At 44.6% G+C, this 26,233-nt stretch overlaps 3 protein-coding genes across 13 annotated transcripts; all 3 read left to right on the top strand.

The window, feature by feature from the left end:
* The first annotated feature begins 303 nt into the window (after positions 1 to 303).
* Positions 304 to 3,023, top strand: alkbh6 (alkB homolog 6). Of its 2 annotated transcripts, none has more exons than XM_062453948.1 (6): positions 304 to 780; positions 896 to 964; positions 1,109 to 1,169; positions 1,277 to 1,428; positions 1,743 to 1,841; positions 2,401 to 3,023. In XM_062453948.1, the coding sequence occupies exons 1-6, from the start codon at positions 727 to 729 to the stop codon at positions 2,668 to 2,670; spliced, it is 705 nt and encodes a 234-aa protein (XP_062309932.1). In that variant the 5' UTR covers positions 304 to 726; the 3' UTR covers positions 2,671 to 3,023. The 2 variants fall into 2 exon arrangements, with proteins under 2 accessions (XP_062309932.1, XP_062309934.1); XM_062453950.1 differs by having other exon boundaries at positions 306 to 780; positions 924 to 964.
* Positions 3,024 to 3,591: 568 nt separating this feature from the next.
* capns1a (calpain, small subunit 1 a) lies at positions 3,592 to 7,625 on the top strand. The gene is made up of 11 exons (XM_062453952.1): positions 3,592 to 3,710; positions 4,354 to 4,422; positions 4,614 to 4,650; positions 4,793 to 4,885; positions 4,968 to 5,025; positions 5,268 to 5,332; positions 5,570 to 5,638; positions 5,742 to 5,820; positions 6,025 to 6,141; positions 6,524 to 6,582; positions 7,408 to 7,625. The coding sequence occupies exons 2-11, from the start codon at positions 4,376 to 4,378 to the stop codon at positions 7,432 to 7,434; spliced, it is 651 nt and encodes a 216-aa protein (XP_062309936.1). The 5' UTR covers positions 3,592 to 3,710; positions 4,354 to 4,375; the 3' UTR covers positions 7,435 to 7,625.
* A 2,203-nt stretch (positions 7,626 to 9,828) lies between these two features.
* Positions 9,829 to 24,573, top strand: sytl2a (synaptotagmin-like 2a). 10 transcript variants are annotated; one of them, XM_062453087.1, is made up of 18 exons: positions 9,829 to 10,138; positions 11,203 to 11,684; positions 11,990 to 12,141; positions 12,523 to 12,646; positions 14,071 to 14,128; positions 14,358 to 14,463; positions 15,333 to 15,983; positions 16,575 to 16,652; positions 19,621 to 19,728; positions 20,496 to 20,578; positions 21,191 to 21,307; positions 21,576 to 21,742; positions 22,012 to 22,114; positions 22,241 to 22,402; positions 22,942 to 23,038; positions 23,132 to 23,237; positions 23,562 to 23,767; positions 23,951 to 24,573. In XM_062453087.1, the coding sequence occupies exons 2-18, from the start codon at positions 11,584 to 11,586 to the stop codon at positions 24,097 to 24,099; spliced, it is 2,568 nt and encodes an 855-aa protein (XP_062309071.1). In that variant the 5' UTR covers positions 9,829 to 10,138; positions 11,203 to 11,583; the 3' UTR covers positions 24,100 to 24,573. The 10 variants fall into 10 exon arrangements, with proteins under 10 accessions (XP_062309071.1, XP_062309072.1, XP_062309070.1 ...); XM_062453088.1 differs by having other exon boundaries at positions 14,355 to 14,463; positions 15,333 to 15,926; XM_062453086.1 differs by having other exon boundaries at positions 14,355 to 14,463.
* Positions 24,574 to 26,233: the final 1,660 nt, after the last annotated feature.

The following is a 26,233-nucleotide window of genomic DNA, read 5'->3' as shown; positions in this document are numbered from 1 at the left end:
AAAAGGCAAGTTAATTGCACTACCTATTATTTGTGTTCACAATGGTGTTTTTTCTTTGTTTCGCGGAACAAATATAGCACATGGTTATTAATGCACACATTTAACATGGCCTCAAGTCCTGAAATGAAATATATAATTAATTACACGTGTTTTGAATAATCTGTAAGGGGCTTGTGTGTGTATGTTTGTGTGTGCGTATGAGTGAAAAAAGGGATGTGTACGAGAGAGACAGAGAGTGAGCGAGAGAGTGAGAGACAGAGAGTGAGAGAGGGATAGAGAGTGAGATAGAGAGAGAGGGGGGAGAGGGAGGGGGAGAGGGTAAAATAGGCTGACGCTGTACAATCTCCTCCTGAACAGTAGGTGGCAGCGCCCAAAATGTCACGCAGTCATTTGTGGTTGATTCCGTGCAAAAAAACTGAATGAAGTTTATAGCAGTTTGCTAGCTAGCTTGCTATAAATGTACATGGCATGCCTTAGTGACATACCTCTAGCTCCATACGTTTGATGGAAAGTTTATACTATATGTCTTGTAGTAGGCTAATACAGACAAATTAGTTGTTAGTTAATAACAGGTGTGCAAGACAGCGAGCTAAAACTTAGCCATCTTCCAGCAATCACAGTAGCTAACTTGGCAAACGCGTTAGCTAGTCGTCTTTAACAAGGTTTTCGTGTCGAGCAAAGCACACGTATTTAAGGTCAATTTAATGTCCTGAACGAAGAAACAAAATGGAACAACCCTGCAATTTATTGGATGAACTAAAGCGACACGTCGTTAAAGATGTAGGTATATTGTATTATCCTCATCATCAGAGATTGACTTGCATACATCTTAGAACCAACAGCTCAACCATAGTAAACTGCAGCCCACCTACAATGAATGTATATTTATTTCCAGGCTCCACCAACGGTTTATTACATTCCAGATTTCATAACAGAAGATGAGGAGGCTTATCTTTTACAACAGGTAATACAATTCAATAGGTTCAACAAATGCATGGTTCATAAATCATCCATGAATACTGAAATTGTACGGGTATATCATCGAAAGTAACGAGTACTTGTTTTTATTTATTGTGTCTGTCCATTTAACAATCAATTTCTGCTTTAGGTATATAAGGCACCAAAAACTAAGTGGACCCAGCTTTCTGGTAGAAGACTTCAAAACTGGGGTATGCGTGAACTCTGCTGTTGTGTTTACGTGTGGTAAAGTATATGAATTAATGTGGAACAGAGTAAGGACTAGAATGACTGGTATTAATGATTCCTGGTGATACAGGTGGAAAGCCTCATCTGAAAGGAATGCTTTCTGAAACGCTTCCTGATTGGCTGCTGTCATACTGCGACAGAATCTCGTCTCTCGGCGCATTCTCGGGGAAATCCGCCAATCACGTACTGGTCAATGAATACAAACCAGGCGAGGGAATAATGGTACTATTGACTCCTTACTATTCTGTCACCAATATGAAAATGTTACGTTTTATATTCAAAGAGCTGCAACCCTGTTTGTCTGTGTGTTTCATAATTACCTTACCTTTCTTCTCTCTCACTCTCCCACACTCTCTCTCTCTCTCTCTCTCTGTCTCTCTGTCTCTCTGTCTCTCTGTCTCTCTGTCTCTCTCTCTCTCTCTCTCTCTCTCTCTCTCTCTCTGTCTCTCTCTCTCTGTCTCTCTGTCTCTCTGTCTCTCTCTCTCTCTCTCTCTCTCTCTCTCTCTCTCACACACACACACACTCCTCTATTAAAGCCTCATGTAGATGGGCCCCTCTACCACCCAACAGTGACCACTATCAGTCTGGGATCACATACCCTGCTGGACTTCTACAGACCTGTCAGCACCCAGGAGGTAAATGTTAACCCACTTTCATGATTCCCATCGCTAGTATGGAGTCAATGGCTGAGCGGCTAGGGAATTGGGCTAGTAATCCGAAGGTTGCTGGTTCGATTCCCCGGCTGTGAAAAATGACGTTACCCTACTTGCCTCGGGGAGAATGTCCCTGTACTTACTGTAAGTCGCTCTGGATAAGAGCGTCTGCTAAATGACTAAATGACTAGTGAGATGTCTCTTTAGCTTTTCAAATAAAAATGTATTTGTATAGCCCTTTTTACACGCATGCATGTCACAGAGGGCTTTACATATGCCCATAGAACTGCCCCTCAACCAACCCATCTTTTCAAATCTTTAGCTTCCCAAAAACTGTCTCTGAGTTACTTTGAATATCTCCTGACTTAAATACTGTTTATCCACGCAGTTTAGAACGTTTAGGTATATATACACATGCACTGTCCTGTACAACTGCTGGTCTAGCTAACATGGAACCCGAATACACTCTAATTTCCTTCGGTATCCTTGAAGTGAATTAGACATAGATGAGGACACTGATGTGGAATCTCTGTTTTGCCAGGTGGATACCCCCCAGACTGAGCAGAGCCGCTACTTCCTGTCTCTGCTGGTCAGGCCTCGCAGTCTCCTCATCCTCCAGGAGAACATGTACCAGCACTTCCTGCATGGCATCCAGCCCTCCGCCCGGGACGTCCTCACTGACAGGGTGGCCAACCTCCCCGTCGACGGGTCCCTGCCCGGGGCCACGCTGACGCGAGGCACCAGGGTGTCCCTCACCGTGCGCCACGTTCCCAAAGTCATCAAGGCCTCTCTCCTCCTGGGGAGGAAGTGATGCGTGAGAAACTTTGGGTGTTCGGTCTGGATTGGTCATGAAATGGCCTCAGATTGTCAGGACACTAAAATTATTTGAACTCTAAAGACTGTAATGAATGTGTTTAATGTATGGGTTGTTTATGGAAGTATTTATTGCAGTGCCAAAATATATACTGAAGTACAGGGAGGTGAAGGGATATCCATATTTCAAATGATGCTGCACTTTAAAATGCATAGTCTTAAATTAGTATTTAGTTTACTTAAACATTACCAAGACTCAGGTCACTTGAAAGCAATTCCTAAATCATTTTTTATGCCACAAAATATTGTGTGATTAATACAGATCAAGTTTTGAGTATTGATTGAGATTGATTCAATGTCTTTTAATTTCAAACTAAGCAACATATTTTCTGTAGATATCAAGATGTTTTGTACAGTAGCGACCCAAGTTTAGTTGTGGTAGTGGTTTGATTTCCGGATATTTCTACAGCTGCATAACTTAATTTACACAAAGTAATAATTTGCTACGATTATCTCAATTATAAGATGTGTATACTGTTGCTAGTAGTTACTGTAAAATAGTAATACTGATTTGAACGACGTTGCAAGTAATTAGTTGAACACGCCCTTGATAAAACTGTAAATCTGGGATCTAGCTAGACTGCTTATTCGTGGAAGTCTGCAATGTTAACCCTTGTGTTATCTTCGGGTCATTCTGACCCATCAGTCATTGTGACCCACCGTCGTATTGCGACAACTTTACCGCATACAAAAACAAAGTGAAGCATTTTCTTTTAACCGTTGGGCTGTCTCAGACCCCCCACATTGCAAAGGTTAAAAGAAAATAATTTTAATTTGTTTTTGTATTGGGTAAAATTGGGTAAACACAATGATGGTTCATTATGAACCTTTGGGTCATGTGACCCGAAGGCAGCACAAGGGTTAAGCAGAAATTCCATCAGGGTTGGGTTAAACTTACTTTAGTCAGACATCTACACTCTTTCTTCCTGAGTGGTCATCAGACCTTTAAACTTCATCAACTGAGACTGGGACAGTTTTGTAAGTCAAATAACCTCATACTGTCGTATTTTATAATGTTTATTTTGTGCTGTTGTTACGGATTTAATTCTTCCTACTACTATCACCTAGCTAGCTAGGCTAACACTGCTTCCCGTACAGTACTAGCTCTCGCCTACACGGGTTAATTGAGGAATTTAAAGCTGGCTAACTAAAACCTTCATCAGTCATGCCAGAGCTGGCTACTAGCATATTTTAGGGTAATCGACTAGTGTAAAGTGTTCGCGTAATACCAGGCATTTTGTGTATGTTTTAGGTATGTATGGGTTAGGCTAGTAAATGGCCACACCGTCGTTTAGCCATGGGCTAAAGCTGGCTAGCCTCTCAAAATAGCTCGCAAAGCAACTTTGACACATTGCTCTCTCAATGACGAGCAAACGTGTGCTTAAATACGAAGACCGATATATAAAGACAGTTTTTTAAAAACCAAAACCTAGATAGCGTATTTCCCTTCTTAGGAAACTAGGCGTATTTTGTGTACAGAATACTTTACTCGAGTATACGGGAGAAATGTTTACAGTGGGTGTGTCATTTACATTCCGAGTTTCAGTGCACTAAAAGCCCTAAGGCTTCCTGCTTTGACTACAATGACAATGCTGTTTTTCTTTACAATCTCGTTTGACAGTTCAACTCCTGACTGACCCAAAATGTTTTTGGCCAAAAGACTAATTGGTGGCATTCTAGATGTTGTAAGGTAAGGACATGAATATTAAAGGGACAAGGATATTCAAGTGCTTTCAGATTTGTTTTTTCAACAAATATGGATTGATCTTCTTAATCAACTTTTTAAAGATGTATGTCTCATCTGTTTTAAGTTATAGTTAAGTTAGAAGTTAAATAGATTTGACACGGTGTAGAATTTCTCTTCCTGCTTATCCATTGCAGCAACATCGATCCAGGCCAGTTTGTGCCAACAGACCCAGTGAGTCTCTCTCTCTCTCCTCTCTCTGTCTCTCTCTCTCAATCACTCACAGACTGATGTCTGTATCAATGATTAAAGTTATGTGTCTAGTTGACTGGCAGTGTTAGAGGAGCTAACTAACTGACTGACTGTGCCCAAACAGCCCCCCCCTCGAAGACCTCTTGCGTACGCGGAGCATAATGAGAGTGATGAAGAGGGACAGTTTCGCAAAGTCTTCAAACAGTTGGCTGGCGATGTGAGTAGGTCAGCCGTTTCTTTCATTCTTTAATCACGTAGATGAAGCTACATCAAGTTAAGCCTCTGCTCCTTCCCTGCAGGATATGGAGGTGAGCGCGCCCGAGCTGATGAACATCCTCAACAGAATCATTTCCAAACGTGAGACGCCGTCATTCGCACGCTCTGTTCATGCCATGTCTTTATAGCTGTCCGTAAAAGCTTTTGTTGGCGAGGCTGGTTAGTAGTCGCGCTTGTAAATCAAAGGTCACGGGTTCAAACCCCGGTGTGGGTGACGCTAGGGTGTAAGTGGATAATGAGCAGTGTGACTATACCCATATTATATTCACTCTCGCTCTCGCTGTCTCTCTCTCCCCCCCTCTCTCTCCTTCCCTCCCTCCCAGATGGGGATCTTAAGACGGACGGCTTCAGCATTGAGTCCTGCAGGAGTATGGTGGCAGTGATGGATGTATCCTTCCCACCCATGGTGGAATGACATGGGGAGGGTGGGGTGAGAGGGTGGGGTGTGGGGAACCATGGTCCTACAGGGAACAACCGTACTGTCGTAGCCCGTCCCTGATCAATGATGTTAAGGTTCCGAGAACACAGCTCGGTCTGGAACCTCCATGGGCCGTTTAGGATGTTTTGAGTCAAGGCTGTCTGGAAGAGCACCTGGTTGCGGTTTTGTCCCTAACCCACTTCGCAGAGCGACAGCACTGGCAAGCTCGGCTTCCACGAGTTCAAACACCTCTGGAACAACATTAAGAAATGGCAGGTGAGTGTCTCTCCCCGTCGACAAGTTCCCAAAAAGTGCAGATGGATGTTTTTGTCTATTGAAACTGGGAGTGTACGTGCTGAGTAAAGTTTGTGTCTTCCAGGGTGTGTACAAGGCGCATGACGCTGACCATTCTGGCGTCATTGGAGCTGACGAACTGCCGGCTGCTTTCAAGGCTGCAGGTGAGAGAGAATCATTTTGACAGATGAGGAGACTGTTGTCCTCGTTCAAAGGTTCACTCAATTTATAAGATGCGTGCTCGGATTTTCTCGATGGAATCATGCATCAGTCCGCTACTCTGTTTAAATGGGCTGAGAGAATGATTCCAAAACTTCCCAAACTAAGGATGTAGCGTTGTTTTTGACCTGTTGTCCTTGTCCTCGCAGGTTTTCCTCTGAACGACCAGCTGTTCCAGATGATCATCCGCCGCTACAGCGGCGAGGACGGGAACATGGACTTTGACAACTACATAGGCTGCCTCGTCCGACTCGACGCCATGTGCTGTGAGTCCCAGAACCCCTCCCGTGGTTCACGTCGAGGCTTGTCGTTGCCTGTGGTTACGAGACATCATCCCTAGACTTGCCATACCAGAGTTCAGGCGTTTTTTCATTGAAATTCCCAGAATCGAGTTTCCTAACCTATTGTGGTTAGCAGTCTTCTTGATTGCAACTGCACCTTGAGGGCAAGTCTAGGCTTTCAGCATTTATATTTAACTGCAGAAAGTGTCTGCTAAATTAATATATTATTATACATTATTTGGTGTGTTTTATGTAGATCTATGCAAGGTTGTTTGTAGTACAATGTAGTTTATAAATTGTTGATCTATAAATAAGAAATCGATCCTACGGAACTAGTAGATTCACTATAAATGTTCTTCTCTTCCAGGTGCCTTCAAGACCTTGGACAAGGATAACAATGGGACAATCAAGGTCAACGTCCAGGAGGTAAATCTGTTCTCTCACACCATCAGTCACATACAACCTTGTCTGGGCTCCACTACACATTTGATCCCCTTTAAATCTTTTTTTTTGAAGAGCCTCAATAAGCTTCAATAAAAGGGACTTTGGCTTCTTTTTGATTGATTGTGAACTGTTCCCCTTTTTGTTCTGTAGTTGCAATTTACTCCTATGAACCCTTACCTCTTCCACTTTCATTACTAGTTTTCTTCCACTTTCATTACTAGTTTTTTTGTTGTTGTGTTTTTTTTTTCATTCAACAATCCCCACCCTCTTTGGTTTAAGGCAGTGGTTCTCAACCCTGGTCCTCAGGGAACCCCTGTCCTCCATGTTTGAGATGTTTCCATGCTCCAACACACCTGATTCAAATAAATGGGTCGTTATCTAGCTCTGTAGAAGCCTAGTAACGAACATGCATTTAAATCAGGTGTGTTGGAGCCAAAAAACATCTAAAACATGCAGAACAGGGGGTCCCTAAGGACCAGGGTTGAAAACCACTGGTTTAAGGTGATAAGTGAATGCGCAGCTATAAACGCAACGACATGATGTTGAATTAGTTCGATTTTTGTGTCATTAAGCGGAGGTCAGATGGCTGAGCGGTTAAGGAATCAGGCTAGTAATCAGAAGGTTGCCAGTTCGATTCCCGGCCGTGCCAAATTACGTTGTGTCCTTGGGCAAGGCACTTCACCCTACTTGCCTCGGGGGGAATGTCCCTGTACTTACTGTAAGTCGCTCTGGATAAGAGCGTCTGCTAAATGTAATGTAAATTAAGCGCCTTCCCTAACGGTGACCTTGTCTTTGCCCTCTGCCCAGTGGCTCCAGTTGACCATGTATTCCTGAGTGTGAATCCCTTCCGCGCGCTGACCGAACCACTAAACGTCTGTCTGCTTCGCAACGTGCTGATGGCTCACAGAGACATGCCTTCTGTGTCTGCCTGGTTGCTGTTGAATTCTTCCAAAGGTTTTTTTTGTGTTTCTGCTTTGTAATCATTTAGAGTTTTAGTTGGTTGTGCCACGTTGTCAGATGGGTGGGGTTGGGGGTGGGTGGGTGAGTGGGGTGGGGTGTAGGGGGGGTTGGGGGGTGCAGAATCCTGTTCAGACGGCATCCCTGTACTGATATTAACCTCCACTCTGCTGTTGTGCCAATATTGGGAGCCTCATCATATGCTAGGGCCAGATCAGAATGCTGTAGTACCCAGTGAGAAATAACAGAAATGCTTACTTATATATTTCTAAACACGCAAATTATTCATTAATATCGGTTGCCGTGGCATGTTTTTTTTCCTCTTTTTTTTGTACACATCTTTGTTATTAGTGCACATTGATAGTGGATAATAGTCTAGTCAGAGTGTTTGGGGTAATGATGTTAAGCACTTGACATTGTGTGCACTCCGGCTGTGTGTTCTCCAGTGTTATTTGGCCATTGTAACTCCAAAGGTGTAATTGGGATGCCTATGGTGTCATACAATGGAAGCTCAAAATAACGCAGGCATGTTGTTTGTCTTCAACAATGGAGGAAAATTTTTTAGTGTTTTGCGCCACTGGTGCATGAAGCCAATTCGTTAAATATATCAAGGATAAAAATAACTTGGTTACCTGTTGCCATAGTCACTGCTCGGTTCCTGAAATACCCAGTGTCAAATTTTATATGGAATGAAATAAATGTTAACAATATGTTGTGTCTGGATTGTTATTAAAGCACAATTTATATGATTAAAAGTGTTACAAAATGTCATTTTGATAGTCCCTATAAAAACTTTGGAAAGTAGTGAGTTGGATTGATCAGATTTTCTTACGAATGTATTTAAAACCTTATTAAATAATAATTTGGACTCGACAGAATGAATATGCTGTGAATAGGAAATATTTATTTTTTAGAAATTCGATAAATCCTGGAGGTGAACTTTCTTACTCTTTCTCATTTGATTGAAGAAGCGGTTATAACAACCAAGAAGCATAATTTTTACCACTAGGTGGAAATGTTGCACCGAGAAGAGACTCAAACTTACTTGAGACATAATTAGCTAGTCCTCACCGCTGAGCTATTGCCATCCTGCTGGGCCTGCGACTGAGAAGTGGGATCCACCGACACACCAAATACCCAACGCCGACGAGAGGTAGGCCTCCTCTGAACATTTGCTTGGAGTTGTCAAATGTTGAGAACGTGTTTACTAGTAACTATTAGGCTACTGTTCTTTTTTTTTTGGTCAGCTATTTCAAGACTTCAGACTGAGATTAGCTGAACGTATTTGAACTATCTTCATTAAGATAGCAAACAGCAGTTTTGAAAAATAGCCGAATTGTAAAACGGCGAGCAGGTAGGCCTACTAGTCAAACTTCTGTATTGAAATACACATTTTGCAATATTCCAGTAGGCCAAATCTTCTGAGTTCACTCTGCAGTTCTTGACGATAGAGCTAGCTGTCCATCAATTCAGGTAGGCTAAGTGATGAACCTGTTCCTCCTATAAAAAAAAGAAGCACAACTTGTTATTACATGTCTTATGCTGTGTCATCAAACGCAACAGATTCCAAAGCAACAATGGCGTATCTGTGCATGCCACTGTTTGCACGTAAAAAGCTAATCTTTCTTTTATCCTTATTTCACAATTGGTGGCATGCATTTAAGCGCCGCAAACTTGTGGTCAACGGCACGAAAACAAATACCTTGTTTCCTTCTAAATGCGCCTCCCCTTGTTGATCCAACCAACATTATTGTTGTTTTGGAGTAAGAAATTCCTGTGCTGTGGACCCTAGAGCTTAGAGCATAATTATCATATCCCTATTAATTTGTCAGGGACTTTACGACAAAACATGCTTGTGCGTTTGATAGTTTTAGATTCGTCCTGCAGTTATTACTGTTCGAGTAAACTAACCTTGAACAAAGCCTGAGGGGTATACAAAGCATAAAATATGCAGTTGTGTAAAAGTGGCTGATAGTTATACAATATCTGATTGTAGTAAGCTGCAGCAATAATCTATTTTTTTTAATGTGACCGATCTACTTAAAAACATTTGTACATACAATGCCAGTTCTTTTTATATAGCCTAGCATCAGGAGAACCTTGGCTTACAAGGAGTCCTTATTCATGTTTAAACCTCCATTCTCTTCAGGAAGAAACACAGCCGAGGAGGAAATTCACTTTCATATCTGACACAGGCCAAAGTAATCGGTCCAATTGTGACAACAGGATTGACTGCATTCTTTTGAGTTCACGATGAGCTGGGTTTCCCTATTTAGCTGGAAGAATGGGGGGAGACAGAGAGCGAGGGAGAAAGAGAGGGAACGAATAAATATAGAGAGGAATGGTAATCCTTTAAAATTTAGGAGTTTCCCACGTCCGTCCTCCTTTCTCTTGTTCTCGTCATGCTGTGTAAACGGGAGGATGACGGCGCGCCGTGTCACTTGGAAGCAGTCGCAACATGCAAGAATTTCCCAGAAGTATATTTTTTCTGTTTCCCTCAGGCAAGCTGTGAGAAGGTTTAACTAACTGAATCCTGCACTTGGATTATTGTTCTGTGATTATGCAGAAGGCTTCGTCTCTGGTACGCACTGACTTTTATATGATTTAAAACTTATATTCATATAATGTTTAACAGTTTTTTCGTTGTTCTGGTTGACATTTATTGTAACAAAGTTAGTTATATGGGAGAGGTAGGTGAATACAGTTTATTGCACAGACTCAACACAGTAGACGATTTGAATGAGGCTGATCCGATTTGATTTAAATGTATTTGCTTATACATTTTCTGTAATTCAGTGAGAAACTCAGACGAACAGGCATCTTATCCTTGCAAAAACAACAGGCATAACCTAATTGTATACAATGCTATACTATTCTGTTTTAGATAACGTAGCTAAGTTAGATTGAAGTTCCTAAAATATCTAAACTCATAAAACTTGTTTAAGTACCGCACTACGATTTCTGTAATAACTAAAGCCGTAAATATTTGTTGCCCGGCCTTTCCGAATGAACACCAGTCTCCAGTTGATGGTTAATTTTAAGTTAAACCTAATTTGATTACAGGACAAAAAGGGCTTTCAGTAGGGGTCCCTTTTTAAATGTTTTTAAGACAAATCTCACATCCTCAGCTGACAATGTGGTGTCACATGTTTTGTACAATGAGACCTGAACACACACACACACCATACACACGCATTTATGCACATACACCTTCACACAACATTTATACAAAATACAATTCAGCATGCTTTTCCAATGTCTTGAAGTTGTGGAACACTTCATTGGAAAGTCATATACAGAACAAAATAAAATAAAAAATGAAATTTCACAAGATCTTTGCGATAATAACAATTGCTTTGTATTTGACTGTGGTTGTTCAAATGCAGGGAGTCAGGTGGCTGAGCGGTTAGGGAATCGGGCTAGTAAATAGAAGGTTGCCGGTTCGATTCCCCGCTGTGCAAAAATATGACGTTGTGTCCTTGGGCACTTCACCCTACTTGCCCTGTACTTACTGTACGTCGCTCTGGATAAGAGTGTCTGCTAAAATGACTAAATGTGCAGTGTATTCCTGTGTGGGGTTCAGTTCGGAATCCTTTGGTCATTTCAAAGTCAGACCACTTCATATTCTGACACTGTGATTTCCAGGTGCCTGCTGGTGTTTAGTGTGGCTGCTAACATGGAGAAGGAGAACCCCACCAAGTGAACCCCAGGGTGTTCCCACCTACCCTCTCACCCACTCACCCAGCCAGGGTTCCTCACGACCTGTTAAGAGTGGTGCTCGGAGCCCTGTTCTCTCTCCCGCGGACCTCCACCACAACTGCAGCCACTCAGGGACTCCACTAACCCGTACGGGATTCGACGGACCACTCCCAGACACAGACCCACACAGGCGCTAGCTAGCTACCAGGAGACGGTCCAGACTGCATCTAAGTTAAGGTTGCCTGGTTCTCTCGGGTTCCCCCCTGTGTGGAGTGAGGTCTGTGCTGGGAGGCAGTGGGTGGCCTGGGCTGGCCTGGACAGGGCACCATGATAGACCTGAGCCACCTGACGGAGGAGGAGAAGAACATGATCCTGGCCGTGCTGAAGAGAGACGCAGAGCTGAAGCAGGCAGAGGAGACGCGGATCAGGTGATTGGCCACTTGGCTTCTGACATATTTCAGCCCCCTTTTACCTTAAGCCCCAGTTTAACTTCGGCCAAGTAGTGTTGTGATAACCCGTCTTCTCATGTTGTTGTTGTTTTGATTTGCTGTGGTACAATCAGGAAACTGATTGTACCACTGATCCTGAAGAATTTTCTTTAACTTCCCCCAAAAATGTAACAAAAGTTTATCGTCATTCATTAAGTGTTTGCGTAGTCTTACACACAAGTTATATTTCAGATATTTATTATTATATATTTTGGATTTGGGTTCTATTTCTTTCCCATGTGTAGGAGTCTGCAGAAGTCTGAGCGTGACAAGGCCAAGCTGAAGTACCTGACAGGAGAGTGGTTTTACGAGACGAAATCCAAGCGCCACCAAGACCGGATCCATGGCTCTGACATCATCAGGGCGTCCATGCGCCAGAGGAAGGGTGTGACCATCTGTGAGTCGTCGGGGGTCAAAACTAAATCATGACTTTCTCACGGGATGAAAGAAATAAGTCCCATTGGGAGGAGGGAGGGGGGGCCCTACATAACTCACCTCAAGTTAACTCTTTAAACGTTGAATCCAACTCGTCTTTGAAGCTGCTGAATGCTTTTCGATGCACACAGAGACATACCCAGAATGACCCTAATCGACTAACATCGATTTCCCGATTATCTAAGATTCTGCCGCAATCGCACTGCTCCAATCATGACGTACAGTGATACACGCAGACAGACATGCTCCCAGGCGAGTCTGGGTTAGCTGTGTCGGTGCTTCTGATTGGTTCTCCTGTGTCGGTGCTGCTGATGGGTTCTCCTGTGTGTTGCTTGTCTGTCAGTGGAGCTATCCCAGGTATGGGCAGAGAAGCCGAGCTTTGTGAACAGCGACAACAAGGAAGTGTTCGTCCCTCCTGAACTGTCTGGTCTGATCGAAGAGCCAGCTCCACGAAACAACCATGACAGGTGGGCCGTCCATGTAAAGATATGGTTTTTGTACAGGAGTCATGTGGCTGAGCGGTTAGGGAATCGGGCTAGTAATCAGAAGGTTGCCGGTTTGATTCCCGGCCGTGCAAAATGAAGTTGTGTCCTTGGGCAAGGCACTTCACCCTACTTGCTTCGAGGGAATGTCCCTGTACTTTACTGTAAGTCGCTCTGGATAAGAGCGTCTACTAAATGACTAAATGTAAAAATGTACAGAAATATACATCTGTCTGATCTATCCGTCTGTCCCTTTCATGGATATTTATGTATGTGTTTATTTGTATTTGTAAATATCATGCAGGTAGATTGAGACCAGAGTGCAATTGAAGAGTATAAGGACAGTTACAGTCACAACGTACAGAGATGTCCGATTAGTATGGAAGCAAATCAGTGACATGTTTTGAATTTTAAAACTCATCGATTACTTCTAATATTGAAATTTAAACACCACCGAATTTGTTGGTTTTGAATTCTCGTCTTAAAAAAAAATTCTGATCCAAAAACTCAAGGTTCGGAAATTCAGGTTGCTCAAATTTGAATAGTAAAAATGTGAAAGAAATAGAACAAAGTTTGAGGCGAAAGAAATTCAAGTAAAAGAAATTGTGGGCAAAAATCTTTTGCCAAAAAAGATTCTAGTCGAAAAAATTCCATAGATTAGTGTACACTTGGTCCATAGATTAGTGTACACTTGGAACATAGATTAGTGTACACTTGGAACATAGATTAGTGTACACTTGGAACAGAGGCCGGCTCATAGTAAGCACTGCTTGTGTACATTACAAACGTGTACTGTACGCATAAGATATTATAAAGCTTCTGTGATGTTTGATGAAATCTCGAAGCTTAACGAGGGCTATAATGAGGGTGTTGTTTTCCTGTGTCGCTCAGCAGGTCGTGCTTAGCGGCGTGTTATGCCGACGTGGAAATCTGTCCTCTGAACCTCTGTACAGAAAACATAGTGTTGCCAGTACATCTAGCTAGAGGGAAATAAGATAGCAGTCTCTAATTTCCTAGACTTTCACATTCTGTATGTGTGGGTTAAGAGTGTGTGCTCGTGTGGGGGGGTTAAAACCTGGTCATAAGGATCTGTGAGTTAAGAGAAACTCACTGAGTCAGTTAGACAGACATTAAGTAGATCCTTTATAACATGCTCCTCCTACCTAGGGTCCCAATAATCTGCTTCTGAGGTCAAATCTCACATGTTCTTGTTCGCTTGTGCCCCAGAGATGTTCTGTCACACAGATGTGGTGAGAAAAAAAGAAAGATGCTTACTTGGGCCAACTAGTCCTGGCTTGACTGTAGAGAGAAGCAGAATATGGCTCTTCCGAGAGCCAGCACATATTTTCTCAGAAGAACCTTATCTCAGTGACTCAACGTTTTTTTTTGTACATCTGTATTTTTCAAAGGGAAGACATTTGTAATCCAGCAGACATGCTGAAACCAGTTTTACAGTCTCCTACCAAGGTAGGTGAAAACAGATGTTTATCTTAAATTAGATTTCCTTGTTTGGTGATTTTCTTATGGCTGACACACCTTTTGCACAGCCCCCCCCCCCAACACACACACACACACACACACACACACACAGAGGTCGGTCAGAAATGACAAACAAGAGCAAGTGCCAATGCCAATCTGTGAAGAATGTAATAATAATAACATTATGTGTGTCTGTTCCCTTACTCCTCCAAAGCAGAGACGGAACCCCTTCAACAGCCAAGCGTCTGCAGCTGAAACTCTGGAGAGCATTGTCTCCCAGCTAACCAATGGGGCGATGGAACAAGCCAAGACACCTGGCAGCGGTGAGTCTCTTTCAAATTACTCACAGGTGCAGCTAAATATTACTCACAGGTACAGTTAAACATTACTCATAGGTAAAACTTTGTTTTAATAAATCATGTATTCTGTTTGATTTGAGCCCATGGCTTGATGGACAAACTGTCAAATCACTGTCCTTGCAAACAAATGTAAGTCTTGTAAACTGATCCCATTGAAAGCATGCATGTAAATCCTGTTCTGGGCCTTGGTGTGCCTCTATTTCCTTGTAACTCAACGCTGGCATTTTCAGCTGGGTGATGCATGAGCTTCTGCCATAAACCTCCCCCCCTCCGCTCTTTACCCCAACACGTATCCACGTTTGAACGTGATAATCACATTTCTGTTGTGTAAACCAGAGAACACTTTCAAACAACAACATCTCCTGAAACGTGCCAGTGAGTAGTAACTGGTTCCGAGATTTTCCCAGAGGCTTCCGAGGTCCACGTGGGAGCCAGACTAACAGGGGATTACACAGAAAGGCACGTAGCATGACTACAAAGCTCTAAGCTGCAGTGCATGACTTGTGCTAGAGATGGATAATTGGAATGCTTCTCAGTAGCTGTGAACATTTTTACCGCAGAGTCCCAAAGCAGAGAACTGCCCCGTTATCCGAACAGCACTCACGAACTAGTCCACGACGATGAAATGAAAAACAGACATGCTTCAGTCCATATCCATCCATCCAGTTAATCTAAAGATGCAAATAAACCAAACCTACCCTTTCCCTCATGCACTGTCCTCTTCATACATAAAGGGACTGTGATGTAATGAGGGTTTTTCCCCTTTTTGCTTACTCTGTGTTCGCGTTAGTGTGTTTAGATTCAATCCATTCTGCACTGTTGTTTCCTTCCAGACTCTCTGCCATCCTCCTCCCGCAGCTCTCCTCGCCTCACTAACCCCCAACCACAGAGTTCAGAAAACCGGGTCCAGCCGAACGCACCTGTTCCCATTCCCGTCCCCCGAAAAAGAACGATCATTCGCAGATCCCACGATTCTTCGCTAGAGATCGACGGGCCTGCGTACAGGCAGGACCGCTCGCATGCCCCTAGAGGGATCCTCAAACACAACTCCAGCTGTAGCTCCACCGACTCTCTTCCCCTCCGACTGGCCAGCAACCACCAGCCCACCCCGCAAATCCCCGTCACCCCGAACTCTCCCACGAACCCTCTCCCCTCCAGAGAGTCCGCTGGCTGGCTAGATAGAAAACAGGTGAGGTTCAGTTCGGCGGTCGGTCGGGGGGGCATTGAGTGGTCCCCGGAGTTACAGGATGGGAAGGAGTTGGGGGAACACAGCCTGCTGGACCTGGACGTCACGGCCCCCTCACAGGGGGACCCGAAGACCGTCCATGAAGACCTGAGCAGAGACAGTGAGGATGATGGTCAGGGTTTCCCTGTGAGTCCACTACAGGACGAAGAGGAGGCTTCCCCCTGCATAGGATCACCTAGTTGTAAGGAGGTGCTGAACACTCAGACTCAGGTTACAGGTTCAACTCATGTTCTTGTTGGTAAGGATGGATCAATCCTAAGAATTACAAGGCTAAGATAAATCAATCACCCAATCGATCAACCAATCAATACTAATTAGGACATTTTAGTACTTTTGACAAATGTATGTGATTAAATCTGTTGAATTTGTTCGTTTTTACCGAATTACATCACTAACTTCTTGTGCGTGCATGATTCATATGGTATTCAGTGCAAACAGTATGCATGTTCTGTACTATTTGCTCATGGTGATTGGTGCTTTGGGATTGCAAGGAACGGACTGCGCATCTACTTCTGGTTGGGGTACAAAGATTTAGAAACTGTGATTGTATTGTTGCTCCGTACAATCGACAATCAACTATTCCCAGACCACAAGAAATGTTTATTAATAAGCATTAATTAATTAATGCTAAAATAAACAGCGTTCTATCAAGCATAGCTCATGGCAAAAGCTCAGAAAAACTTTTTTTTTTTTGTAGTCTGGGAGCTGTTGATTGTTATTTAATCCTTGGTTGTCAGGGCTACCTATCTCCCTCTCTCAGCCTGTCTAATTGTATACGTCTGACGTGAAACGCAAGTGATAAATAGACTGGTCTTGATTTCTTTCGCAGATCAACGCAAGCATGATGACCATGCTGAGCCCCCTCCCCCTCAGGAGTCCGACTCTGGCACGGCTGACCAGACGCCAGGTAAGCCTCTTCCTCCGGGGTCAGGGACGGAGGATGGAGGTGACCCCGTCGCTGACTCCTGTGAACAGTTCAGCATGAGCCCCGCATGCAGCGATGTGACAAAGCTTCCTGCCGCCAAACCAGAGATCCTCGTCGGGTCCGTCTTAGATGCCGGGTCAGGAAGTGAACCTGGCTCAGAGAAAGCTGAAGAAAGTGGTGAGGAGTCACCTAACCCACGCCGAGGGCTACTAGGAATATTTAGCAGATCAGAGGCGAAGGAAAAGATCTCTGAAGAGTCCACACAGAGTCCAGTCGAGAGAGAAGCTCTACTGTCAGGAGTGAAAGAATTTGACCACGCCAGCTCAACTGGCAGTCTGCAGCAGCAGACGGAGCTTCCTAGCCAACAGACTGACCAATCAGAGGTCATTGTCGCCTCCATCTCCGATGCTAAGTCACCAAGGGACGCCGGCGTCAGTAAACTACCCCGCACTGTGTCTCCAAAGCCACAGTTCTTTGGAATATTTTGTAGAGGTGAAGCAAAGGAAAAAAGCCCTGAAACAGAGAGAGCAGTCGAAAATGAAACAACCTTGTCAGAAGACAGAAGACTAGATGATGTCATCTCAACCTCCCAAACGGATTCAACGACCGCTCTGCAATATCAACATGAAACTGATATTGAAAGTGATGAAACTCAGGAGAAGACAAAAGTTCTACAGCCAGAGTTCTTGAGCGAAGATGCAATCCAATCTGCCAGTTCGGTTGTAAACAAAGTTGAACATGAGGTAGTTGAAAGTGAAGTCGAAGCTGACGAGTTTCTTAAGAAACTGTCCAACTTGAAGTCATTTTGGGAGAGACAATACAGTGGTGGTCCTAAAATACTGATCGCTAAACCAAGCTCTGATTCAAAGATTCATACGACTAGCGGGGATCATTTCGACCAGATGGAGGATTTGAATGAAGACCCTCCTAAGATCGAAACGACAGAGGCGTCATCGCGTTTTCAAAGTCCTCCTCTTGACCATGACTCCAGTGGCATGACGACCCCTGAACAAGCGGACAGCAGTGTCGTCGCCTTCTCCCAACCGCCGGCTGTCGCACATCCAGAGAACCCTCCTCCGGTTGAAAGCAGCGTCTTGTTGAACATACCAAGCGCAGATGGTACGTTTACGGCTAGACCCATCCTCATCTGTGACGAGACAGACAGCAGCCCTGAGGAGGCAGCAGCAGACTCTCAGGTTGTCACCCAGCCGCAAGATGACGCTTCTTCGCCTGTCCGTCCGTTAAGTCCCAGTCCGAAGCAGAAGGGTGAGAGTGAAACAGTATCTCACGTAAGGCCCTTAAGCCCAGCCCCAAACACACCCAAGTCTCGGATTCCAAAGCCCAAGGATGCATCTGATGACGAACTTAGGAAAAGTCCGTCAAAAACATGCCATCCAAAAGCTTTGCCAAGAGAAGTGACAAATTGCAAAGGATCTAACGCCGGTTCTCCTTTAAAAACATTCCCCATAGACATTGCCACTCTGTCAAAAGAGCTTGAAGAGGAATCTGAGAACCAAACAGTTAGCCAGAGAAAAAGTCCCTCACACGAAGCAAAGCAAGCCCTTAAATCCATCTTAAAGATTCCGTCTTCCCTCCCACAGTACAGACAAGAGCAGTTTTCCATGACCCAACCAAGAAGAGGCTCCGATCAGAGTGCTCTGTCGTCGTTGCGATCCCCTAGTCGGTCCATCGCCCATCCAGGCAGAAGAACCAGTTTAGGGAACCTAAATCTATCATCCGGTCTCCCGCGTGGACCGAATCACAGAGACCCAACTGCAAGGAGAACCTCAGAAGGGGGCGTGATCGGACCACAGCTTACAAATCGAGATTTAGGTAAACGGAAGTCTTCAGAAGATACCGGAGTCACTTCCCATCTCGCAAAGTCTTTCATTCCCCAGATCGTTCGACGTGTCGACACGACTCCACAAGGGACGGACGTCCCTCCCTTTCTTCAAGAACGACAAGCGGAAGAACCGAAAGCGATCTTCGATGCCCCTGCTGCCTCTGTCGATGTTAGAGACAGAGGGTTCAGTCCCGCCGTGGATTCGGAGGAGTCCCAGGACACGAGTACCACTGAAAGTTTGATGCTAAATGTTGACGGTGGCTCCTCAGGCGGGGGCATACCAAAGGTTCAATCTCGGGCAGGTCGTCCATGCAGTGAGCATTTACAATTTTCTCCTCAAAACTGTGATTGATTGAGAGATGGAACCTGATTTTATTGGGACGAAGCACATTGTGGAGGCCAATCATGTCAAGCCGATCTGTGATGGGTTTGAAACACCTGAGGATATCTTTCAGACTGAATTTGTGTCTGGCATAACATAAAAGTAGATGCATAGATAGATCAAACTGAACACAAGATTGGTTATACTTTTCCTCATGTTTTTCAAAATTATTTTTGTTGAACTTTGAGACTTCTAATTCTATCATCTTCTTGTACAACTTCTTCCTTCTCATTGCACTCAAACCCTGCCTCCACATTTAATCTCCATCTTTTAGTCCGTCAAATCTTTATATCATTGGGCCAGATGAATGCCTCTAACATATCAAGTTCCTACTGATTCACAAGATGAGTACTAAAGAAACCAACAAAAAATCGTGCTCTCTTAGTACAATCAAGAATGCGGTCTTGATCATATTTGTAGTCAGGGGTGTTTTGATTATCAGCGGATTGTAGCTAATAAAATGACTAATTCAAAGCTTATCAAATGGTCATTAATAATAATAAAAAACATTGAAACTGTAGAAATAAAATATGAAGTAGTTATATATTCTTCGACCTAGTCAAAAGTAACCATCTGCTGACAACTTTATATTTTCATATTGATGTTAGTTAATGTATTCTCTCGTGATGATTATAGTTGTTCAAGGTGATCTTGATTTCGGGGTCTCTGTTGATTCATGTCCTAGTTTCATGTTTCCAGAATTGATTTTTTTCTATCGCTGGCAGGTTATAACGAGGACGCAAGCCCTCTCAGGACAAAGTTGAAAGCAATGCCTCAGAGACCGATGTCTTTCTCCAAGAGTTTGGAGGACCTAACCTCAAGATCATCAACACGTAAGTAATATGTTTTTACTTTTTCTTTCACTCTCAGAAACAGAACATTGAGCCGCCAAAGCAACATGAACTCACGTCTCTGTCAAATGAAACAGCTGTGAATTTAGTAAAGTTTACAGCTTACGCTTAAAAAGGAAATGATCTTAAATTGGCAATAATTTGCTCACTTAATACAGTTGTGTATTTTCTATGTACACAAATCTTAAACATCTCTCCATACCATAAGAGGAAAACTGGTTATGTTCCCATGAACCCATGACAAAGATCAGTCTTTGATTGTTTAAACCAATCTCCCTCTGCTTGTTACATTGTGTCCTCCTCTTCTCTCAATATTGAGTTAACGTTGTGCTCTGCAAGGGGTCATGGGATGGCCAGAGAGCGTCCGCAATTCCGGTCAAACACACCGACACAGACGTGCTACAAAAGTTCTCACTTGTCCGTCAGTGTAGATCGCACTTTGTTTCAATCATTCAATAAAGCGTTCATGTTGTTTTTGCCATTGTGCCAAGTGTTAAACTGATCTAACCCGATGTTAACCATAACAAAATAGGGAGTCAGGTGGCTGAGCGGTTAGGGAATCGGGCTAGTAATCTGAAGGTTGCCAGTTCGATTCCCGGCTGTGCCAAAGGACTTAGTGTCCTTGGGCAAGGCACTTCACCCTACTTGCCTCGGGGGAATGTCCCTGTACTTACTGTAAGTCGCTCTGGATAAGAGTGTCTTATGTAAATGTAAAATGATTCAGCTGGAGTTTTTTCTGCTCTCTCCAGTGCCTCCCAGACCCCCCTCCCTCTCCGACTCTGAGGACATGAAGATGATTAGCGCGTCTGTGTCCGCTCTCCCACAGGAAGAGGTAAACATGGACTACAATACCTCCAGAACCTTCCTTGGAACAACTCAGTTGATGTCTACAACCATTGTTTTAGGAACAGCGAAAACCTATTACAGACATATATTTTTGCCTAGATTAAAAAGATGACAGGCATATTTAACAGTATAAATGTTTAGTCTGCATACCTTTCTTCCTTTTTAATATCCGCCAATAAGAAAGTTCAGTCGGTCGAACGTCCTTTCTCAGTGTGAATCTCTAACTCCCCAGTATTGCTGTTTGTGGCGAATTAACCCAGCATCGAGCTCGCAGCCTGTGTGTGGTGTGGGTCTGTGTGTGACCCGTGTGTGACCCGTGTGGGTCTGTGTGTGACCCGTGTGTGACCCGTGTGGGTCCGTGTGTGACCCGTGTGTGACCCGTGTGTGACCCGTGTGCGACCGGTGTGCGACCGGTGTGGGTCCGTGTGTGACCCGTGTGTGACCCGTGTGTGACCCGTGTGCGACCGGTGTGCGACCCGTGTGCGACCCGTGTGCGACCCGTGTGTGACCCCGTGTGTGACCCGTGTGTGACCCGTGTGCGACCCGTGTGCGACCCGTGTGTGACCCCCCAGTCTTGCTGATGTGCTCTGTCTTGTAGAAAGACGGCAGGGACAGTGACTGCACATCAGAGAGCAGCCTCTACCTGGGCTGGAGGAGAAACGCTAACTCCCTCTGCAACCTCAGTCTGTCGTCCGGAATGGTCTCTATGTCCTCAGTACATCCAAACCGCTCCTTAACAACTGCCCAAACCTCCATTTAAATAATCCAGTGTTGCTGTTTCCATGTGAATGCAGTCCTAAAAATACTAACTAATGCATGAGAAGCAGTATTTTTTATTATTGTATATACTGTATGTTTAACGCAAGTACTAAACACCTGAACACTCTCTACATTACATCTCCACATTAAATGTGGAAAAAATGTATTTGTACACGGCTTGGATCAAAGCGTCCGTTGTGTATGAACGTGCTGTGTTGCGGCAGGCCGGCAGCATGGTTAGCATCTACAGCGGGGAACACGGCGACGTGGAGGTGAAGGGTTCCATCCAGCTGGCCCTGAACTACGTGCAGAAGCTCGGAGAGTTCCACATCTTTGTGGTACACTGCAGGGAGCTGGCGGTCGCAGACCCCAAGAAGAGCCGCTCCAATCCGTAGGTCTTCTGCTTCTCAGGGGTTCTAGAACATAGTTCTACCTCCCCCATGGTTTATAACAGCAGATATGTACCAATTTGTTGATTATAACATCTGACCCCTCTTGTCAGTGCCCCCGCTCAGGCCCGACTTGCACATTGCATTTATTTTTATTTTTTTAACTAGCTGTAATCTTACGACACTGTGCAGCGCCTCAGAAGCTGTTGTGTGTGTGGACATGTGTGTGATCTGTGTGTGTGTCTGTGTCTGTTTGTTTTTTCTTTTTCAGTTATATAAAATGTTACCTTTTACCTGACAAGGCAAAGATGGGCAAGAAAAAGACCAGTGTGAAAAACAAGACCCTGAACCCAACCTACAATGAAATCCTGAGGGTAAGAACTCCGTAACAGCTTAAGAAAAGAACAAAATAACCACCCAGAGTGTCTAAAAAAACCTGCTGTGTTGAAACCCAGAACATTTCACCCAACCACCGATGGTGCTGGTCTCTCCCCTTACAGTTTAAAGTAACCATGGAGACCTTGAAGACCCAGAAGCTTAACGTGTCTGTCTGGCACAACGATAACTTTGGACGGAACAGCTTCCTTGGAGAGTTGGAGCTGGACTTGACAGAGTGGGACTTTAACAACACTCAGATAAATGAGTACACCTTGAAACCAAGAGTAGGTCTTTAGAGAGGAAGTGTCTTACCTAAGCTAAGGAACAAGACAAGGTGTTTGTAGATTGTGTTGACGGTTGCCTTGGCAATCATCCCTCATTTCTATCGACAGGAAGTGATGTTTACAGTGTAGGGGTTATGGGTAGAACAGTTGCGGATGGGTGTTGTCTGCATGTAAATGAAAGTGACCTCACTCCTACAGGGTGGCTCCAAGAATCAGTGAATCCTTGTTCACACGTCTACAGAACGTAGAATCTTTCGAACTTAAGTTTCTCACGATACCACATTGCTATGCCTAGACTTAGGAAAAGAAATATGTCCTACTATTAATATAACAGGGAGTCAGATGGTTGAGCGGTTAGGGAATCGGGCTATTAATCAGAAGGTTGCCAGTTCGATTCTTGTCCGTGCCAAATGACGTTGTGTCCTTGGGCAAGGCACATCACCCTACTTGCCTCGGGGGAATGTCCCTGTACTTACTGTAAGTTGCTCTGGATAAGAGCGTCTGCTAAATGACTAAATGTAAACACTGTTTCCGCCCAGGTCTCCACCTTGACACATTCGCCCTCTGACAGTCAGTCAGTCGACGGCAGAGGAGAGATGAGAGTGGCTCTTCGTTTCCTGCCCAGGGTCTCTTACAGTAAGCTGTTCATCGTGTCGCCCAGCTCTGTCCTCGAGGGTGACCTGTGTACAAGCGACTTATGTGTTTGTTGTGTTTCCTCCACGTCAAAAGGTAAAAGGCCGTCCAAACTGGAGGCCGGGGAGATGCAGGTCTGGGTGAAGGACTGCAAGAATCTCCCTCCAGTCAGGGGTGTGATTATCGACCCCTTTGTGAAATGGTAATGTATTTTACTGGCATATTTTCAATACTTCTTTGCGTCAGTTTGATTTGTTAGATGATTATTCTTGCCAGATGGTGCCCCCTAGTGGTCGGGAGTCTCCCTTGGTCAGGACAGTTACATTTACATTTTGTCATTTAGCAGCTCTTATCCAGAGCGACTTACAGTAAGTACAGGGACATTCCCCCCCGAGGCAAGTGCCTTGCCCAAGGACACAACGTCATTTGGCACGGCCGGGAATCGAACTGGCAACCTTCTGATTAATAGCCCGATTCCCTAACCGCTCAGTCACCTGACTTGGTGTGGTTGACGTGTGTTTGGCAGCGCGGTGCTTCCAGACTCGGGCAGGAGGACCAGGCAGAAGACCCGGGTGGTGAAGAGGACGACCAGCCCCATGTTCAACCACACCATGGTGTACGACGGGTTCAGGTCCGACGACCTGCGGGAGATCGCCATGGAGATCACCGTGTGGGACCACGATCGCCTGAGCAACCATTTCATTGGAGGCCTCAGAATAGGACTCGGAAGTGGTATGATGAAGATGATGATTCTTCTACTTATTATTATTATTATTAATAATAATTGTATTATTGATATTGTTATTATTGTTTCACACATATTTCTTACGTTTATTCAATGACAGCGGCTTTGTAATCGTAGCTAGTCCGGCTGAAAATCTTCTGTTTTTTCTTCTTCTTCTGGTGCTTGTGCAGGCAGAAGCTATGGGGCGGACGTGGCGTGGATGGACTCCACAGCAGAAGAAGCCAGGCTGTGGGAGAGGATGATGCAGGCTCAGAGTGAGTGGGTGGAGGCTGTGCTGCCACTGAGGATGTTGCTGATGGCCAGAGCGGGGGCTAAATGAGGGGGGGGGGGGGGGTTTGGGGGGCGTCTGACCAATGAGAGGGTTTAAATGGAGGCATCTGACCAATGAGAGGGTTTAAATGGAGGCGTCTGACCAAGACTAAGAATGTACAGCTTATTTGATTCTTGTTTGTAAATATTCATATCACTTTAAATCCACTTTATAGGTAACGTAGGAAAAAATACTTTTTGTTTTTACTTTATCTCAATGCAGCTTTTTTTTTTTTAAGATAACATTTTAATTTTGTCTTATTTAAATCAGAAATAGTTTAGACACAAAATGCACAAATGAACAAATTGTCCCAAATTATTTATATTTTCTTCAATGAAAACCACAAATTTCACACATCTCATGATATCTAATATAATAGATATAATAGAGAACTGAATAATACATAGATTTATAAATAATAATATTATAAACTAGTATATGGTTGTGTAACTGCAATAATAAACTGGATTTTATTGCTAAACTGATGTGTAGACTGATTAGTTTATTTACAACCTAAAGGATCCTGTAAATATTCAAACACATTCTCCTTCCCCTATTTGAGTGTTCTGGAAAAGGTTTGCATGGAACTGGCTTCTCTAATATCATGAAAAAAAAATCATCATAAACTGTTACCAGTGTTACAATCGAGTTGACTGGTAAATATATTCACGTGTAAATGCATTGCATTCCCCTAAAATTGACAAAATGTTGACAATCAATGACTGTTTTGTCATTGAACTTTAGGGGGCGCTGTTGGTTTACATTGGGAGCTGGTATAGGGCTATGAGACACGAGACAACACAGAAACTTTATGAAACATCTAACACGTAAGATTACATGTTGAAGGACTGTTGGGGCCTGTTCAGATATTTATGAACGGGTCACTGTTGCGTCCAGATGTTTCTGGAGTTCCCTTCTTGACATCCTGTTTACGAGACATTCCTTCACAGTTTGAAGTGAATTAAAATACCTCGAACGAGATGAAGCCACACACTCAGGCAACAGCTCAAACTCAGACACGTTTTAGTAAACGTACCAAAGGATTTGGGACAGAGGTGGGAGGTGTGTGTGGGGGGGGGGGGGGGGACAGGTGTGATAGCCGCGAGTTACAGTTGAAGAGAAAAAAAATAATAAAAAATTCAATTTCCCCAGCCTGTTTGCGGTGTAAATCAGCCTTAAGCTGATTTTAAGAGTGGTGTTGCTCCTTGAAACACGCAGAGAGGTCTGAGAGAGACTGAGAGAGAGGGAGGTGGTTGTGTGAGGGGGGGAGGCAGGTGGGGGGGGGAGGGAGGGAGGGCAGGGTGAGGGGCGGTCCTGGGGCATATTTACCTTGGTCTCCGTACAGGGGCCCCCCTGGAGACATCAGGGCTCCCCTGGAGACTTCGGGGGAGGAAGGCTGCTTCCGGTCGGGAAGTGGACTGAGACGGCCTGGCCTCTCCTGGAGTCAGAGCTGAAGATACTGGTGTGTGTGAGGGAGGGAGGGAGAGAGGGAGAGAGGGAGAGAGAGAGAGAGAGAGAGAGAGAGAGAGAGAGAGAGAGAGAGAGGAGCTGACCCCACATCCTGCTAACGGAGGTAGATAGATGCTGTTTCGTGCAACACTTTGTTTATGTGTGTGTGCGTGTGTGCGGCACGTGTGTGTGTATCTCCATGTGAACGTGTCCACTTGTTCTCCCCGCTGAAAGCCTACTGCTGGAGCGGTCTGGAAGCTGCTCTGGGAGGACAAGAGAACAAGCGGCCATGTTGTCTAGGAGCAGATGTCAACACGGGGTTGGACAGTGCAAGACAGCACAGGGGCATGCTGGGATATAGAAGAACAAGAAGATATTAAGTGTTGCACGGGCAGGCAGGGAAGCAGGCAGGGAGACAGGCAGGGAGACAGGCAGACAGGCAGGCAGACAGGCAGGCAGACAGGCAGGGAGACAGGCAGGGACACAGGCAGGCAGGGAGACAGGCAGGGACACAGGCAGGCAGGGAGACAGGCAGGGAGGGAGACAAGCAGGCAGGTACGCAGGCAGGGAGACAGGCAGGCAGGCAGGGAGACAGGCAGGCAGGGAGACAGGCAGGTGAGGCACATCATGCTCACAGCAAGAACGTGTCCTCACCACAGAAACAGGTCGATACTGTTGAGTGTAATGTTATTTA

The sequence above is a fragment of the Osmerus eperlanus genome, chromosome 27 (genome assembly GCF_963692335.1).
Source record: "Osmerus eperlanus chromosome 27, fOsmEpe2.1, whole genome shotgun sequence".
Taxonomy (NCBI): Eukaryota; Metazoa; Chordata; class Actinopteri; order Osmeriformes; family Osmeridae; genus Osmerus; species Osmerus eperlanus.
The sequence above is the reverse complement of the archived record's forward strand: the minus strand, read 5'-3'. Positions and strand labels throughout refer to the sequence as shown.